The sequence below is a fragment of the Mus musculus genome, chromosome 10 (assembly GCF_000001635.26).
Source record: "Mus musculus strain C57BL/6J chromosome 10, GRCm38.p6 C57BL/6J".
NCBI lineage: Eukaryota > Metazoa > Chordata > Mammalia > Rodentia > Muridae > Mus > Mus musculus.
In genome coordinates this window covers 84426926-84445694 of record NC_000076.6, presented here as the reverse complement: position 1 = coordinate 84445694, position 18769 = coordinate 84426926, and the positions used below count along the sequence as shown (strand labels likewise).

General features: G+C 50.4%; 1 protein-coding gene across 2 annotated transcripts in view; it reads left to right on the top strand.

The window, feature by feature from the left end:
- The first annotated feature begins 5026 nt into the window (after positions 1-5026).
- Nuak1 (NUAK family, SNF1-like kinase, 1) overlaps positions 5027-18769 on the top strand; it is a 69769-nt gene continuing 56026 nt past the window's right edge. The window contains exon 1 of one of the 2 annotated variants that reach the window (NM_001004363.2): positions 5027-5580. In NM_001004363.2, the coding sequence (NP_001004363.1) occupies positions 5338-5580 (243 nt within the window). In that variant the 5' untranslated portion in view covers positions 5027-5337. The remainder of the gene's footprint in view (positions 5581-18769) is intronic. The other variant, XM_011243603.3, reaches the window with a different exon arrangement.

The following is an 18769-nucleotide window of genomic DNA, read 5'->3' as shown; positions in this document are numbered from 1 at the left end:
CCCTGCCCCAGTTCTTTAGGACCCACATGAAGATGAGTAAAAGAATGTAGAATTTAAAATTACGTAGACAGAAGTGAAATTTTACGGTTGTGTTCATCTGCTACATATGTGCGGGGAGGCCTAGGTCCAGCCCGTGTGTGTTTTTTAGTTGCTGATTCAGTCGCTGAGGGTCCCAAGGAACCAGGTTAGTTGACTCTGTTGGTCTTCCTATCGCCTTACAGGCAGCACTTCTTCCTCCTGTTCTTCCATGAGAGCCCCCAAACTCGATCCACTGCTTGGCTGTGGGTGTCTGCATCTGTCTGAGTCAGCTGCTGGGTGGAGTCTCTCAGAGGACAGCTATGCTAGGCTCCTGTCTATAAGCACATCTTAAAGAAGACTGGCCAGTAGTCCCACACTGGGGACTAAGCTTTTCTGTACCCATCTTTTGGGGACACTTGCCAAATTATATGACTCTTCAACCAAAATGCTGAAAACACCTCTACTTTAAGGGTGAGAACACATAATAAAGAGAAGGGGGCCCAGGACCACACAGCTAGAAGGACCTGAACTCGGATGCTTTTGATTCTGGAGCCTGTGCCCTCAGTTGCCATGGTTATGGGCTCCCCAGCCATTTAGCAGGGAGAAAGATTTTGGTACCAATTCATGAGTAACTATTTGCTTTTATCTATCCCTTATTCAAATAGCATGAGTTCTCCCAAGTTTGGTTAATGGAGGTCATGTGGATGCTGTAACTGTGTTTACTACTCTAGCCTAGTAGCTGGAAGAAGAGGAACCAGGCCTGAGTTGTTCTCATTGTTAGACCCAAAGCTGGGCACGTAGCAGGGAAACAGTATTACTGAATGAATTTTTGTACCATTTCAACAAAACTGTGGAATGCTTCTCTGATTAGATCGCTCATATCTGCGATGCTAAATAAATAAATAAATAAATAAATAAAATCTCACCACCTCTAGTGAGAAGCAACGTAAGGGGCGATATGATTTCTTTGGGCTCGCAGTTTGAGGTTCCAGTCCCTGGTGGTGGGGAAAGGCATGGCAGAGTTCACAGCAGCAGGAGTTATGTGGCTCGGGATTACTCATCTCTCTGGGCAGCAGGAAGCAGAGACCATCTGGGTCAGGAGGATAACTCATCAGGTCCTCCCTGCAGCGACCCACTTCCTCCAGCGGGAGCTCACCTCCAAAAGATCCCACAATGGTCCAGAACTGTACCACCAGCCGGGACTCGGGAGCCTAGTGGTAACAGTGCATTGTGGAGGAACATGAACTTTCTGGTGGACAGTCCACAGTCTGGTGGACTTTTTTCTTTCTTTTTTTTTTCTTTGAGACAGGGTTTCTCTGTATAGCCCTGGCTGTCCTGGAACTCACTCTGTAACTTCTGCCACAGTGACGAATAAGCGTGTTCTCAAGTGATCATTTGCAAGTCGGGTTTCCACTCGCTCACAGAGCCAAGTTAGAAAGGTCATGATCTTAGGTAACTTGAACTTCACCTATCCATACAGACCAATAACAACTCACGTGAGTTGTACTGCAGGCAGATTGGAGCCTTTGCTAGATGGTTAGATTCAAATCCTGACTTAAACTGTCATTGATTGGTAACATGCAATGAAGCCAACCTTTGTTGATATTTTTCAACAGTGAAGCAGGGATCCCAGTAACACACACACACACACACACACACACACACACACACACACACGTCTTCGGAACCAAGCTCTTTCAAGGAAGGAAACATAGAACGCTTTCAAGTTGCTTTGAAAACAGCCATGTAGTAAAGGCCCAGTGAGGAACCTTGTGCCACTATAACTTGTGAGATGGCGTGGATGCTTCTGAGTACAGATGTTACAACATCTGTGCAGGATGCAGCACAGAGCCAGAAGCTATCAGGCAGTAGGATCAAGCTGCTAATAATTCCTCAGAACTCTGGTAGGAGCCTGGAGAGAAGCACGGTAAACCCGACAGTATTAGCCACTGTCTATAGAGTATGCATTCCATACAAGACCCACAGCAGCTTTGTGGGACACACTGCTACCGCTGGCAGTGACATGCAGTTGTTCCCATCACTACTGACAGGCCAGAGAAGTGACACAAGGAGAGGCGGAAGTAACAGCTCCAGACAGTCATTGTTAATTTTGGGACAGAACAGGAACCTGGTTTGTGTGACTCTAGAACTCGAGCTCTGAAGCAAGGAGCCTGGGCTCTGCTGGGGCTGCAGACGCCACAGCCACCTTTTCAAAGCTAGAGGAGGTAATTTCTCTGTATAAAAATAACCACATATGGGCTGGCAATGGCTCGGCAGATGAAGGCCCAACGGTCAAAGTTTGATTCCCTGGGTACCACATGGTGGAGGGAGAGAGGTGACCTCTCCAAGTTACCCTTTTATCTCCACATACCTGTATGTATGTACACACATACATTCCCAGAACAAATACACGTAACTAAAAAACCCACACATGTAGTCACATAAATGTTTTGCGTTCCAGTTATCAATGCTGCAGGAACTCAGGCTGAGCAGGAGTTCCCAGGGTTTGGACATGACAGTGTGCCACACACCGTGTTTGGGTCTTGCCTCCTTCCCATTTAAGGAGGGGTAGCCTGGCATCAGCAGAGGGGGACAGGTAGGGATTAAGTCTCCGTGCTGCTGTTACTCCGTACAAGCTAAGCAATGTTAGGCCACGCTCTAAGCCTTTCTGATATGCTAGCCCCAACGGAAAACAGAGATCACAGCAGCTACCTTCCATAGCAGCACTTGCTGTTGTAAAATGGTTAACAGCATACGGTAGGTTCTCTCCATCCAACACATAGGGACGAAGACCCTGCACTTGAGAGTGACCCTGCCCGAACAGGTCATCCGCCAAATCAAACATCTATCATCTTCCTGGCTGAACACATCAAAAGAATATTTGCCCAGGCTGCTTTTCCAGTCCAATCTTCCTGGGGGACTTTCTTGTTCCCTTTACAGGGAGTCTCAGCCTGAGCCCACTGTGCACTGCTTGTCAAGATGAGGACATGGGACAAGGCACTTTACTCTGTAACTAAGTTCCCAGGTGGAAGACACAGTGATTGTGGTACCTGCATGGAATCTTTCAACCGAGGCAAGTTATATAGCCAGATATGACCCTGAAGGGGGCAGTGGGGTAATAGTTTCCTACCACATGCTGGGGGAGGGAAGGGACCAGAACACTTGGCATTTTAATTACTAATGTAGAGACAATCTATTTACCTGAAATCCAAACCAAAAACTAAAACCAATTAGACCCACTAATGCATATTTGAAGAACAAATGAAAGTCTTAAGAGATTAAGTCATCCAACCAATCCGGTGGGGGTGGGAGCTCTCCCTGCAGGCCACCAACTTGTCTCTCAATCTACATGCAGGGATGTCTACAGACCATTTAAAAGCTGCCTACAGTTTCAGGATGGGGAATGGGGAGGGGGAGGGGAAGGAGAGGGTGTCCCTGAAAGGGCTAGTGGAACGAATAGACTGGGGCATGGTCTTTGCGTTTTTTTGTCTTATGTGAGTGCTTTTAAGGTAGGCAGGGACCGGCCGAGGGTTTCAGGCATCAGTAAGATAAGTAAATAAAGTTTGGAGATAAGACCATTATCAAGTCCAGAACTGAGCGGAGGAGTGAGGGCCGACAATGGGTGTGTTTCAGGCCATGACTCTGACAACAGGGGTGGGGGCGAGGGGCGTCTCGAGAAGACAGGCTGTTGCTAGAGTCCAGTGTAAGGTGAGAAGTAGACAAGAGTGAAGTCAGAAGGAATTTGGAGGGCGGGAGGAACCTGAGGGCTGCAGAAGGAAGTGCCAGTACTTGGAGACTACACCAGATGCTCTTCCTGGTCGGTCTTCCCACCCTAGTGTGGAACAATGTAATTTATGTGAAATTACTTTAAAAAATTTCTCAAGATACCTTTAATTTTTTCATGTCTTATTTTTCCTCCCTTCATCTCAGGAGAACCAGGGCAGCCTTGCTGGGAGGCCTTCCTGCCTGACCTTCACCTGGTGGGGTGAGATCTGGCCGTTTTAGTCAAAGGAAAATTCCCATCGCCTGAGGGGGTCAAGAGGCCTGCAAGTGGCCTCTGGCTTGGACAAGGAACTGCTCAGCAGGCCAAGGCCTAGGCTTATCTCAGAGCCTTGGTTTGTCGGAAAGGGGTCTTTCCAATGGCGCTGGGCAGCTCAGGGGACCCAGCTCCATCCAGGCCCCCACTTCCCTCCTCTTAGGTGTTGGTCCCTGTTGGACTCCCGAACTTTACCGGGAGATCGGAGCCCTGGAGAAGGGCCGGGTTCCTCCTTCGAGCCTCCCTTCGTTCCTGACTCCGCCTTTCTCCCTGAGAGAGCCGGGGTTCCGAAGCATCCCTCTCGGGGACTTTCCAGGCTCCGCGGTTGCTCCAGGAGGGCCCTGCCCTGACCGTGCCGGAGCTGGGGGCCTGCAGGGCCTCGGCGGCTGGAGGGGACTGTGACTCACCGCCGGTAACCCAACACCGCTGGGCCTCCTTTCAACCCAGCCTCCCCCTGCTCCAGCGAGCCTGGCGGCCTCCGCCACACCATAACAAACATGAAGAAGGGTGGCCCAGGAGGCTACAGCCCCGGGCCACAGAGCGTGAGCCTGGCTCTGTGCGTTGTCGCCTCTGCGGCCTCGGGGACCTGCGACCTTTATCCGAGGCCGATCGGCCCAAGCTAGCTGCGGACGGCCCGCAGTAGTTCCGGAGGGTGAGTGCGGGACGCTCGGGGAGGGGACAAGAGCACTGACGATCCCCAACCCCTCCACCTCGACCCACCCGGGACCTTGCGTCCCCACCCGGCGAGGACAAAGCAGCCGGGCCGCCGCCCCGGCCTGCGCCGCGCCGCACAAAGAGTGAACAACGACACGCACCCCGCCCCCTCCCTGCTCGGTGGCCCGGCGCGGAGGTGGGGACACCCGGGCGCCCGCCCCGCGTTCCCCTCTCGCCCCGCCCCGTCTGCGCGTCCTCCCGGCGCGGGGGCGGGGGGCGCGGCGCCCCACATAACACTCCTCTCCAGCGCGCGGAGCCACCCTCTCCCCTCCTTCTCGCCAACACCACCGCCTCCCCTGACATCGCTGCCACCTCGCCGGACGCTCCGCAGATTGCCGCGGCTGGCCAGGGGGCGGTGCGCCGAGCGTGCGCGCCCGGGACGCCAGATGTGCAGTCGCCGCCGCCGCCGCCGCTAGTGCCCCAGCGGCAGCCAGAGCCAGGTCGGGTCGTCTCAGCAATGCTGCTGCGGGGGCGACCTTGAACGCACCCCGGTTTCCCTCGGTGGGGACCACCCCGAGCCCCTGTGCCGGGACCTGCCCTCTCCAACTCGGCTCGCCCTGCGCTTGGTCATGGAAGGGGCGGCAGTGTCCGCGGCAGGGGATGGCCCTGCTGTAGAGACCGGCTTGCCGGGCTCTCCGCTGGAGGCGGTGGCCGGGGCGACTGCAGCCCCAGTGGAGCCCAGGAAGCCGCACGGGGTGAAGCGACATCACCACAAACACAACTTGAAGCATCGCTATGAGCTGCAAGAGACCCTGGGCAAAGGTACCTACGGCAAAGTCAAGAGAGCCACCGAGAGGTTTTCAGGCCGAGTGGTGAGTAAGGGAAATTCCTGGAGGGGTTCGAGCTGGTTCCCTGGTGGCCCAAGATGGGGGCGGGGAGACGGTCTGGGGGCACCACGCCACCGGGGCTCCCTTCTCTAGAAAGGTTTCAGCAGAAGCCCCCAGTCAGACTCCTCACTTTCCTTTCAGCACCCCGTGACTCAGGTGTATATCTCCGAAAACACTTGTTACATCTTGTCTGCACATATTTTGGGGGCTTCTCTCACCCCACCTTTTTTATTTTTTTATTTTTTACCCCAGCTAGCAAAGTAGTGTTTAGGATTCACATTTTGCAGCTTTGAGAACATGGGGTCTTCCCCAAAGACACACCTTCAGACCTTGTCCGGGAGTTCCTTATTTGTACAAACTCCAAAAAGACCTACATTATCAGCCATGAAGCTGGGCTCGAAAGTGTGGTGTCCTGTAGTTGCTCAGGACCCCCGCTTCTTTCCCATCTACCTGCAGTCCCACTTCTCCTTTCCACTGGGATGCTTGCTTACCCTGATGCTGCTCTTGCTGCAAAAGACAGACTCCTCCTGTCTATCAAACCTAAAAGCTTCTACTGAATGTCTGAGGTTTCTTGACAGCTTGCATTCCCGCCTCTGGCAAGCATGACATGTCCCTGGCAGGGGTGGCCATTCAGTCCCAGAGTTGATTTGCAGCAGGCTCGCTTGCCTTACCAGGTCCTGGCTTCAGGACTACTTAAATTGTTCAAGGGGTCTGGCCGGCCGCACCCGATACAGCTGAAGCTCTGCCAGGTGCCTCGGGGGCTCAGTATTGTCCCAGTTTTGGATTGTTGTCGGTTCCCCCTCTGCAGAACAGGCCCTTGAAATCCACACTGGTTGTGGCTAGAGTTGGGTTCAAAGTGACTGACTCTTGCAGAAAGAGTTTGTGTGGTGTATGGCAGAAATGCACATGGTTCTTTGATTTAAAGCATATCAGATGTACTTTAATCGATTTAGGGCCAAAGTCAGAAACTATGACGCTTCTCGTGTGTGCAGTTTTTCGGGGTACTGGGGGACTGGGGGAGGATGCTGTTGCTTATAAACCTAACCAGTAGCTACAGGGAGGGCAAAGCGAACTGTCAGTGTGTTGGTAGTATTTCTTTTTTATTTATATAGAGATAGTTCTGTGGAAACTGATTGCGGTCAGCAAGGTTTGCTCTTGTAATCTCAACTATGTGGCCAGCTGCAGAGCCCCTCCGCTTCTCAGACTCACTGCCCACGCTGACTTGCGTTATCATCTTTAAAACGTCTGTTATCAATGAGTTGGAGATAGGGATTTGTGTTCTTAAAATAAACTTCTCTGCCATACATGAATTTTATGATAATTGCGCAGGTGCCCTTTGCTTTCTAGACTGAGAATTCTGTGTGTGTGTGTGTGTGTGTGTGTGTGTGTGTGTGTTGGAGAGATTATCTGCAGATGAAGAGCCTGAGCAGCACGCTCATTCATGCGTTTCTTCCCGAGGTGACACTCCCCAGGCTGGACGTTGAATAAGCGGAAACTTAGTGTAGCTCCTTTCCCTGGTTGTCTTAATAGCTGATGAAGAATCGTGCTGGTAAGTTGGAAAGCAGGATAATGAAAAACAGGCGCTGTCTGAGGTGCAGGTTGAAGATGTGAGAAGGTGAGGGGTCGGAGCAGGGAGGGCAGGCCTGGAATCTGTGGTGGGGACCCTCACATTCTCACACCTAAGTGCTTGTGAGACAGCTCAGCCAGGCTTGGAATCTTTGTGGCATATGCTTGGCCGCTGAGCTCCATTGTGGCTTCCAGTCAGGCAGGCGTTCTTCTAGCTGTCTGATCCGCAGGCTGGGTTAGACTTGCATTGGTAGGCAGGCGCCTGCCTTCCTCTTTGGTGGGTGTCTGGAAACATTCTGCCAGGATTTAGCCTCATGGCCACTAGGGGGCGCCCAGAGAACGACAGAGGCTCATTTCTCCTCTGCAAGACCAGTCAGTCAGCTGTTATTGTCTGGTTCACCCTCCCTCCCATTGTGCTATTAATTTCAGCGAAATCTCTTGTTTTATTCAAAAAATTATGTAAAGATTTTGAAGCTGTCAGTAGAATACAGGCCCAGGAACTGAGAGTTACCAAACGGCTTCACTTCTCCATGGGTTTGTTTTCTACTTGAGAGCTAAGTTGAAAAACGTTAGCAAGACCCTCTAGTGAACCCTCCCTTTTTAACAGATTGGAACCTGAGGTCTGGGGGCGGGGCAAGAAGTCCTCCTGGGGCCTGGATCCTCCTCAATGAGTGAGCTGTTCACAGATGGCAGACAGGCTCAAGTGAAGAATGAGAATTGTCAGGTGGGAAATTCCCCATGCCTGTCTGAATAGAAGATAATAGAAGCAAACCCCAAAGCAAAGCAGAAAAACAGTGGTCAGCATTGCACTTGCCCACTTGGTGCTTGGTGACTCGGGTCAAGAGCAGCAAAACATTATCTGCGATTACCTCGTCTTGCCTCCTAGCTTCCGCTGAGGAGGCTCAGGGAAACACGGACTTGATTCTGCCTGCTCTGGCTTTGGGTGGATTTCCTATGGATGCTTTCCTCCAGCCCCGTTGGAGAGCAGCTCTCACATAGGAGCAAGGATGCTCACCTGTTCTGATTGCATGGCTCAGGGGCTGGGTATCGATGTAAATGCTTGGAAACTCAGCATTCCTGCCTGAAGTAGGGGTCCTGCTCACAGAGGACAGTCACTGTAGCTCTCAACAAGGCATACACCGCATTACCTTCAACGCCTTGAAGAGACATATGGTCAGGAGCTAGGGGCCAGCTGGTTCAATCCTCTGCGTGGTCCCGGTCTCTCCTTTTCCTCCTTCCCAAATGTGGTCTTACAGCCACAGCTTGAGCATGGAAGGCAGGAACTCTCAGCTGCTCAAGACAATAAGCCTAACACTGGGACAGTCTTACAGACAGGCTCAGAGCCCTGGGTGGCATTCAGAATCTTTATGTAGCCCCTACTGGCACTGGAGCCTCAGAGAAGCTATTTAACTGTGAAGTGCCAGTTTCCCCAGCTGGAAAGTTAGATGGCCACAGTACCAACTTCTTGGATTTTGGAAGTTGCAGAAGTAACTAATGTCAGGTGTCAAAAGGGAAAATGAGACATTTTGGTGTCTCTTCCTGGTGGATTGATTGTCTTCCGTATTCTCACTGATGATTTCATCTAGGTTTTAAGGCTGTTGGAGAGACAGGTTACTTTGGGCAATTAGCCTCGGATCTTGCAGAGAGTCGGGGCAAAGGAGCTACTCACTTTGCCAGGGTAATTACATTAATTAGGGAGGCACAGGCATAGGAGGGCAAGACGAGGTTCAGATAGGATCTGAATGTGTTTCTACAGGGTTGAATTTGGGCCCCCTTTATTTCACAACCTTTGTTTGGGTGAAATTTTGGGCAGGCTGTGGGATGAACTTCTGGGCCATCATAGGGCATGTACTTTTTGGGATCCAATTTCTTGGACCTTTAGGGCACACAAAGTATTGCTAAAACAAACATAACACAACAACAAAGAATTGAACCCAAATGGCAAACAGCTTTTGGAGGAGTGTTTGACCAAAGTGAATATCATGAGTGAATATCTCTTGCCAAAAGCAATTCCCCCAACCCAGCAATGGCAAACTGCACGTCTGAGAGCTATACAAACAAGTTGGCCTGCCAACCTAGTTATGTACGGGCACAGTGGCTGAGGTGCCCTGTTAGAGCTACATTTCAAGCTCAGTTTCCAGTGTATCAGGGATCTTGGCCAATGTGTCATCCCAACCTGTTCCAGAAATTTTAGTTGACTTTTTCACACCTGAAGTGAGTGAGCTTAGGTGAAGAGACCTGAGTCAGGGACGTCTGTTCTTGTTTAAAGTCGCCGTCCTCATTCCTTTGGGACGTATCGTAGCAGAAGTGAAGCCAACCTAAAAACAGTGAATGAATTCTGTTAGGCGGGGTGACTGGGGTTTCAGACTGTCTGCCACACACGCTGGGGAGCCATGCGTGAGTAAGGAGCTTCCTGTCTTCTAGAAGAGGTGGGGGAAACTGTTCCTCGGCCAGGCATCCCACTCCCTGGAGGCTGTCATCATTTCAGGGGAGGCAGGCAGGAGCTCAGTGCGGCTTAGTTCATCAAAGTGAGCTGACCCCAGAAAGAAGCGCTTGTTCCTGCAGTTACATCTGAGAGAGAGAGAGAGAGAGAGAGAGAGAGAGACTGTATGTGATTGTATGTGTGCATGCCTGTGTGTGAGAATATGCAAGGATGTATGTGTGTGTATGGGAGTATGTGTGTGAGAGAGAGAGAGAATATGTGTGTGTGTGTGAGGGTATGTGTGAGAGAATAAAAGTAAGTGTGTGTGTGAGAGAGAAAAAGAGAATATGTAAAAGTGCGTGTGAGAGTCTGTGTAAGAGAATATGAAAGTATGTGTGCACATGCATGTATAAGAGAAGATGTGTGTACGAAAGAGATGTATGTCTATGTCTTTTTGTGTGTGTTTCTGTGTGTCTTTGTATGAGGGAGTGTGCATGTCTCTGTGTGTGTGTCTCTGTGTGTGAAAGTGTGTATGGGGGGGAGGGAGAAATTATTTAAAGTGTGGGTTTGTGTTCGTGTGTCTGTGTGTATAGTAGGCCTGTGGCTGTACACACATTTATCCTGGTGAACCTGTGGAGACCAGAGGAAACCCTTGGGTGTCATTTCCTTGGCACTATTCACGTTGTTGTTTGAGGGTGTCTCTTTCTGGCCTGGAGTTGGCAGAGTAGCAGACTGGCTGGCCAGACCCAGGGGCTTACCTGCCTCTACCTCTCCAGTGCCACAATTACAAGAGTGTGTCCCACCTGGGGACCAAACTCAGGTCTTCCAACTGCACAAGGAACAGACCAACTGAATCACCTCCCAGCTGCCACCAGGAGATGGTTCTGAAATCATGAGGTGTGCCATACTGAGCCTAGAACTTTCCAGACATGTTCCCTAGTTTGACCCTCACCTCTAAGTTCGCTCTAGTGGATCGGTTTTGGTGAAGAGTTGAGGCTCACAGCTGGATAGCATCTCTTAAGTGTGTTTGGAAACCTATTGCTGCTGGAGAAATCAAGAGCCTTCTTTATGTCACACAGCTGGTGACTCTGGACATTCCTCTTTGCCAGTGGTACCGTGGGCTGACTCTTTTATGAACTTGGTTCTTACTGTAGTTCAGGAAGTGAATGCAGAGGCAGGGCTGTGACAACCAAGTCTTCTAGGATGCCACCAGAGGCAGATTCACGGAGTGAAGGGCTATCACAGATGGGTAGAGATTATAGGTTAGTGCCCGTGACCTCAGAAGGCATTGGAAGTTGTTTGGCAACAGAAGGCATGGCTGGTAAGGAATGAATGGAAGCAGAAAGTCTGCAGACAGGCAGACCTGCCCTGCACGCTCTCCGTCACCGAAGCACTTAGCTGGCATTCCCTACCAGCTCAGAGGAGGGGAAGCCAAGTCCTGCTGAAGCTGTCCCTGGATGTGGGTCTCAGGAGCCTGGGACCTGGGAGCATCACAGGGTCAGGTGAGCAGATCAGGTGCCGTTCAATGTGAGATTTATTCTGGGGTGCAGTGGGATGTCAGATTGGTCAGGTAGGCAGGGCGATGAGAACTGAAAATCACAGCAATCAGCACTGCTCGTGTATTGGGGTGGGCCAGGTATGTACCGACCGATTGACCTCCCCCTACAGATCTTACCACCCCATTTTACGGAAGCAGGACTGGAGGCGTAGCGAGCTGACCCGGCTTCAGCAGTGAGACCAGTGTTTGTACCCAGAAACCTTGACCGTAGCTCTTTTTGAAAGTAAGCTGAGCTGGATACAAGTCGTGGAAAGATTGTATGCCTGGGGACCTGGAGAGCTGGGGTGTTGGGGAGCAGGGAGAGTTTCACAAGAGTTGGCTGTGAGGAGATAAGAGCTGGAAGCATCTTGGGAGAGAGATGGGCTGAGGATGGTGAGGTGTTGCTTCTTGGCTGTTTTAATGACTCAGACCAAGGAGCTCCTCACCTGGACACACGCTGCATTCTTTGTGCCCCAAATAGCCTGCTCCTGAAGGTGGGGACGGGTGCACTCCATGGGTAAACAAGTTCATTTTCTTAGCCTGTAGTGAAAAAGGCATCCACGTTGTGCCAGGATTTCTTATCTCCTTCCTCTTAGGATGCAGGAAGAGTTAAGCAGCTTAGTCAAGGTTTTCTCATCTGTCACACCCCATCTAACTGTCTTGAACCTATCTCACACTGCCGCCCACCAGAGAGGCCTTGCTGAGCGCCAAGCTCGGAGTAGGCCCCCAACCAAGGCCTGTAGGATGGAACAAGAAGTATTGGAGAGGTGTGGAACTGAGGTTTATCTTCCCTGACCCTGGGAACGTTTGCATTAGTTGGCAAGGAGACACAAGACTGGAGATGCACGGTGAGCAGGGGGAAGTCGGCAGAGACAGGCAGACCCCTCCCTGCACAAATTCCTTTGCCGTTACATTGGCTCACGCATGTCAGGGAGAGACGTATATCCAGGGCTTTGTCGGGTTCCTGGCTGCGGCTTCCTGTCCTCAGTGGCTCCAGAGTCAGACAGCCGAACTCTCATTCGTCTTCCCCACATGAAAGTCTTGGAGCATCTGTAAGTTATGATTTGTGAAGTATCTGCTTTAAAGCAGAATGCATTTATCACCGTGCGTGCGGGTCCAGACGACACTGGCAAGTGCAACACTGGGAAGACCCAAGGCCCCAGGAGAGGAGGGGCCGGGCCAGATGACCCACCCGTGAGTGGAGTCTGGCTGACTTGATAAAATTCCCTGGAAACAGCCCAGGAGCAGCCAGATGTTGGCTTCATGGCGAGATTCCTCCGTAAACTTTTGACTGTATGTAAAAAGTAGGGCTGGGTGATTTCACTCTTAGGTCTCCCCAGGAGAAACATAAACACATGTCCGCATAAAGCGCGTCCACAGAGGGCTGGAACAGCATCATCTCTACGCTCCCCTAAGTGGAAGGCACACAAAGGATCCCCTCCCTGTGAATGGATACATGCGATGTGGTGTGTTCAGTTTACATACGACAGTCTTGTGATCTCTGGCATAACCTCACCTATTGAATATTTGTAGAATGCTATTCAGCAAGGAAAAGAAACAAAGGGCTTCATGCCACAGTGTGGAGCAACTGTGAAGACACCGTGCTAAGTGAAAGAAGCCAGTTAAGAAAGTCCCCAAAGTGAGCCAGTCCACGGGGACAGAAAGATTAGTGATTGTCAGGGCCAATGGTGGACTTGGCAGGAGAAGGAGAGTAGCTGCTACCTGGTATGTTTAATTGGGGGGGGGGCAGTTGGAAATGTTTTACAATGGTAATGATAATTGCACAAACTTTGAGAAAGCCCCAAATGTGTACTTCAGAATGAGGGAATTGAAGGTCATATTTCAAGAAAACTGCTGTTTGAAAACAAACGTGGGACTTTGGGGTAGGGGGTAGGGATGACTGGGGAAGGCCATGTCTGTCAGGCCTCTGAGATGTCAAACCTGCAAGACACTCATTGTATGTATGAAGTAGATGGTGGCATCCTGCTTGCCTCGGGACACACACACACACACACACACACACACACACACACACATACACATACATATATACACATACACACAATACTCACATACACATGCACACAAGCACACACATGCATACACACATACACACATGCACATACATACCCATACATGCATATACACATATATATACACATATACACCATATACACATATACAGACACATAAACTCATACACAAACATACACACAATACTCACATCACATACACATACAGATACCTATATGCACATATGTGCACACATATACAAATACACACATATGCTTGCACACACATGCACATACATATACACACGCATGCACACTCATACAAGACACACATATATACATACACATATGCACATATACACACATATGCACACATACACACATGTACTCACACACACACATCTTGGAGATAGACTGTCTGTATCCTTATCCCCTATGTCTCAGCCCAGTCCTTGACAGCAAGGTGACCTTGGGTGGGTTACCCTACTTCAGCTTTTGCTTCCCTCTTTCTCAGCAGGAACTCATGATGGATCTTGTCTGATGGCTTATTGAGGGGATCCTATGAGATGATGCAGCTAAGCCTACTGCCTGGTATGGTGACAGTGCCATCCACACTGCTAGGTAGTGCCAGTCTAACACACCGTCTATTCCCTTGCCTGGCACCATGTGCCTGCAGGGCATGCACATCCTACTTGGCGAACCTAGGAAGAAGCTGTAGCTGACCCATTCTTCCCAGTCAGAGGACATCCCTGCCCTGGCTGATGTGGAATCATGGGCCTTTCTTCCCTCCCACCCAGCAGTCACCTGGAGTGTTTCAAGTGTACTGAAAGTGGGCCTAACCGACACTGTGGGGACATTGTGGTTAACTCATGCCATTGAGATACCTAGAATTTAGAATCTAGCAAGCAGAGAGTAGACTTGTTAGGACTGCAGCATGACTCTCCAGTCTGCTTCTGTGTGGTTGGAGAGAGGAGGAGACTGAATTGTCCACAGCCTGCTTCCTTCTTACCTGCTGCTCACTTCTTGGGAGCTCTGCATATACCTTGGCTGGGTTGCCCTGAGCTGTCAGGCTTCCTCTGGAGGTCCCTGGGCTGCTCCTGAGCTGCCAGGCTTCCTCTGGAGGTCCCAGCCTTCTGTCCCCCGTCTGGGGAGCTCCACTGAACAGCTTTGTGGAGTGGGCAGGCTCTAGGTGCAGAAGTTGTCTTTGAGGTTTCCAAGACACTCTCCCCACCTTGTAAATCAAGTGCTGGAGGAACTCTAAACTTGCTGGACTGTGGAGTTAGTGTATGTCTAGAAAAAAAAGATGCCATCATGACCGGCCTTTCAGCTGGAGAGAGGAATCCCACTCCGTCTACTTTAGTTAGTGATACTGAGACTTCTATCAGGAAGGCACTGAGAAGAGGCTACGGATGATTTTGTTAGCGCCTTTCCTGAAGGGGTGGAGTTGGGACTCGGTGGCTCAACTTCCATTCTTTTGGATGGCAATTTAGAAAAGGGTTTAGTTCTTACAATGGTCCTCTTTCCCAGGCTCTAACCAGCAGTGTGGCTCAAGGACTACAGGGGCCTTTAAAAACTATATAAGATTAAAAATTAAAAACCTGTTATGTGAATAGATGGGTGTTTTGCATGCATGCCTGTATACCACCTGTGTGCAGGACCAGTAGAAACCAAAAGAGAGCGCTGAATCCCCCTAGGTCTGGAGTTACTGATGGTTGTGAGCCTCCTTGTGGGTGATGGGAACTAAACACAGATCTTCTGGAAGAGCAGCCCATGCGCTTAACTGCTGAGCCACTGCCCCATCTCCCACACAGGCCTCTGACTTCAGAAGCTAGAGTGTATTCTTGCTGGCTGTCATTGTGCTCTGCCCTGGGAACCAAAGGACACTCATACCGGAGTCTGCTCAGCTGGTGACAGGGAGGCCGATGATCTCATTGTGTTGAGAAATAAGAAATACACTTGGTAACCTGAAGAGAGTTCAGATACAGTTTCTTTGCCTGTGAAGTGAGAATAGCCATGCAAGTCAAGGAGATGAATCTAGAGTTCCGAGGGAAATCTGTACCCCTTATAGTGCGGCTGAATTTTTCGAGGGGTGGGATGCTCCCAGGGGACTTAAGATAAGGACCCAGTTGTCGCCACACATTTGGCAGCCAGCATTCAATTTAGTGCACATAGTAGGTGCCCTGCTACTCAGGACCTTTGTTTCACCTGTAAATGTAAGGGCAGGGACAGAATGACCTCAAAGGTACAACCTCTTGCAGTGTTTCTCAACCTGTGGGTTGTGACCCCATAGGGGTCACATATTTACATTATGATTTATAACACTAACAAAATGACAGTTATGAAGTAGCAATGAGATAATTATATGGTTGGGGGGTCACCACAACGTGAGGAGCTCTATTCAAGGGTCCTCGTGTTAGGAGGGTCGAGAACCACTGTGCTCTTGGGAGGCGAGTCAGCTCTAGGATTTCCGGAACATGGTTAGTGAAGGATGGACCGCATGCTCCAGGGCTGGACTGTTGGCAGGAGCTCTCCAGCTGTTTCTCACCGCCCCAGCTCTGCCTCGCAGCAACCCCAGCTTTCTTAGTAGGTCTCCACTGAGAGCTGGAGAACATGTCTTCCACTCCCCCTCAGGGTAATGAGATGGCAGTAGTGGGACGAATCGCCTCTGGTGACAAGAATCCAGAACATTTGCTGAGAATGGTACCCAGCTAGTAAGCAGGGGCTGTGATTAGTTGGGGTTGGGGGGGGGTGGTTGTGCCTGGAAAGAATGTCACTCGTGTTTATATTCTTCAAGGAGTCCAGAGGGTCTTTGGTCTGAGCGGCTTCCTCCCCTGCCCTCGCCTTTGCATTTGAATATGGCACAGGCTGTGCTCCCTTAGGCTTTACCAAGTGATTTGGAGTAGGGAACATCAGGGTTCTGGGATGGGTTGACTCCTTGGCAAATAGGATGGGGGTGAGATCCCCAGTGCTGAGGGATGGGGAAGGGATGTCTTGAAGACTTCACTAATATGTTTGCTACTGTTTCACCCTGAGAGGTGGACGGATGGTTCTAATCGCTCCTGCTCATATGTCCTTCCTTCTTGCGCGCGCTCGACTGGCCAGGAAGAATGACGCTGCAACAGGATCCTTCTGCACACGTTTATTGGGAGAGCTTGATTGTAGAGGCGAAAAGACTCTTTGCCCAGAGCTGGTGCTGCTTTTATAGGCCTAGGAGAGGCGTGTCTCATACCCTGATTGGTTATGCACTAAGCCTCATTTGCATGTTCCTCATCTGATTGGCTACTCTCTCTCAGTACCTCACTGAGCCTCATTATCATACCTCATTTGCATGTCTCACATCCGATTGGTTATACTCTCAGTACCTTACAGAACCTCATTATCATGCCTGGGCCAGGCAGTGTTTTTGCAAAAAACTTTACTGCATATGTACACATTGGTTGTTTGTCCAATCTTATGCATGGTGGCCAGCAGTAGTCAGTGCCACTCAGCAACGGCACATGTGGCTTCCCACACTTCCTCAGGGCCTGTGCTCAGTACCTGAGGGGCATCACCACACTCTCAGAGAGATGTGGCCACAGAGGGAGCCGGGACCCCGGCCACACTAGTTATCACTCGGACGTGGGGGTGAGAGTGCAACCCACGTCCACCTGAGCTCTAAATGGTGAGGTGAGCTTTCGCTGCTTCCCACGAAGGAGAAGGAATGAGTCATTTTCTTTCTTGTGACAAGTCTCTCCCAGGCAACAGGTTAATAATGTTTCTTCAAATGTTTGTTGAACCCTTTTGTGGGCTAGGCCCCTACACGGGGCGCTGGGAAGGAGTAGGCAGGCTCAAAGAAGCTCTCTGAACCTCTTGAATATGTGCCTAACCCTTGCCATTTCTAGATCTGTATCTTTACACTCCATCCCAATCCCTCCTTGCGAGTGCATTTAAGAGGGCTGATTCTCTGCCCCCACCCCTTAATTCAACTTCTCAGAATCTCATCACTGCCTGCGAGATACCCACTGTGCCTCTTTGGCTTCCTCGGAGCTCAGTGTTAGTGGATAGAGGTGCTAGCAAACAGGAATGTTGCAGAGGACCTCTAAGCAGCGCAGCTCCCTCCTGTACTTCCCAACAGACTCGGAAGTAAATAAACTGTCTTCACCTAGCAGAGCGGTGGGCAGAAGAGGCTAACAGACTTTGGTTTGTCTGGGGCGTTCTGAGCCCAGCACAAAAATGCCTTCGCCCTAGGTGAAGCATTTGTTCTGGGTGGGCAGAGCCCCACTTTACATCTTAGTAACAGGGAGCACGTTTCAGGACAATCAAGTGGAACGCTCAGAGCTGGGCAGGCAAACTGGTGGCTGGTATTCTGGAGAGGAGAGGGGCTAAGTGGAAATCTCACTGGGTGATAGCCACTTTCTTGGGTTTGTAGGCTGGTCCAAGGGCAGAGGGAGGATCCTAGTGGCCAGAAACCTTATTGAGTGACAAGCCTGTTCCCCACACACAAACTGCCTTACCCTCCTGTCCTTTCCCGATTTTAATTTTTTCATTTCCTCCCTCCCTCTCTCTTTTTTGAGCATGTGTGTGGTAGGGGAAGGTTGCTGGATTTGGGACCCAGAGCCATGTGCAGGCTAGGTTGGTTCTCTACTACTGAGCAGCATCCCCAGTCCGTGACTTATTTTGATCTCGATTTCTTGTCCTTGAACCTGTGCGATTATCATGGTCAAGATATCTTGCAGGGATGTAGAGGCTCAGAGGAAGTGGCCAATGAATGACTGTCCCCAAATCAGAGCTGCAATTCCCAGGTGAGGCCATCATGAGTTAGGGGGTTCCTGGCTGCATCTGCGAAAGACCTGTGGTGCCAGACACTGCCCCCAGCTACAGTGGTGCAGTGATGTTGAGACAGACAGGTCCCTGTTTCCACAAAGCTTACTGTCTGCATCATCAGTGCAGCAGGAGCAGAGTAGCCCCTGCTTATCCTCCTCCAGGCTAAGATGCCCACTAAGATGCCCACTAAGATGCCCACTAAGATGCCCACTAAGATGCCCACTAAGATGTCCACTGCCCAGGGCCTCTCACCAGCCTTCTCTTCTAACGCATCCCACGTGGCTGAGAAATATGGGCAACCTGAGCTTGTGAGTTATTGCAGCATCTGTTTTGCTAATGAAATCTCAAAGCCAGGCCTGATGGGGCTGGCCTGTAATCAAGCTATTTGGGAGATGGAGGCAGGAGGATCATAAATTCAAGGCCTACCTGGGTAATTCAGTGCGACTGTCGCAAAAATAAAAAGTACAAGAAAAGGCTGGGGCTGTGGATCGGTGGTAGATCGCTCGCTTAGCAGCTACAAAACTCAGAGTTCAATCCCTGCCAGCACTGGAAAAGAAAATCCCAGGATATGAATGTGCTGGGACTATGTGAAGCCTCAGAAGAGAAACACTGAGCTGTGCAAGAAAAACACAGTTTTCCAGAAAAACACTGTTTTTGAAAGGTTTTGAAAGTTGCTTTTATTTATTTTGAAAACCCCTGTTTTTATAACTGGAGGTGCAGCAGAGAAGCTGGGCTTTGTTGCCGCAGCTAGCAGAAGAAGGAGAGGGTCAGGCTGGACTTTTTATGGCTTTATCTGGTGATGTCGTTTGCAAACCACAAACAAAGCAAAACAAA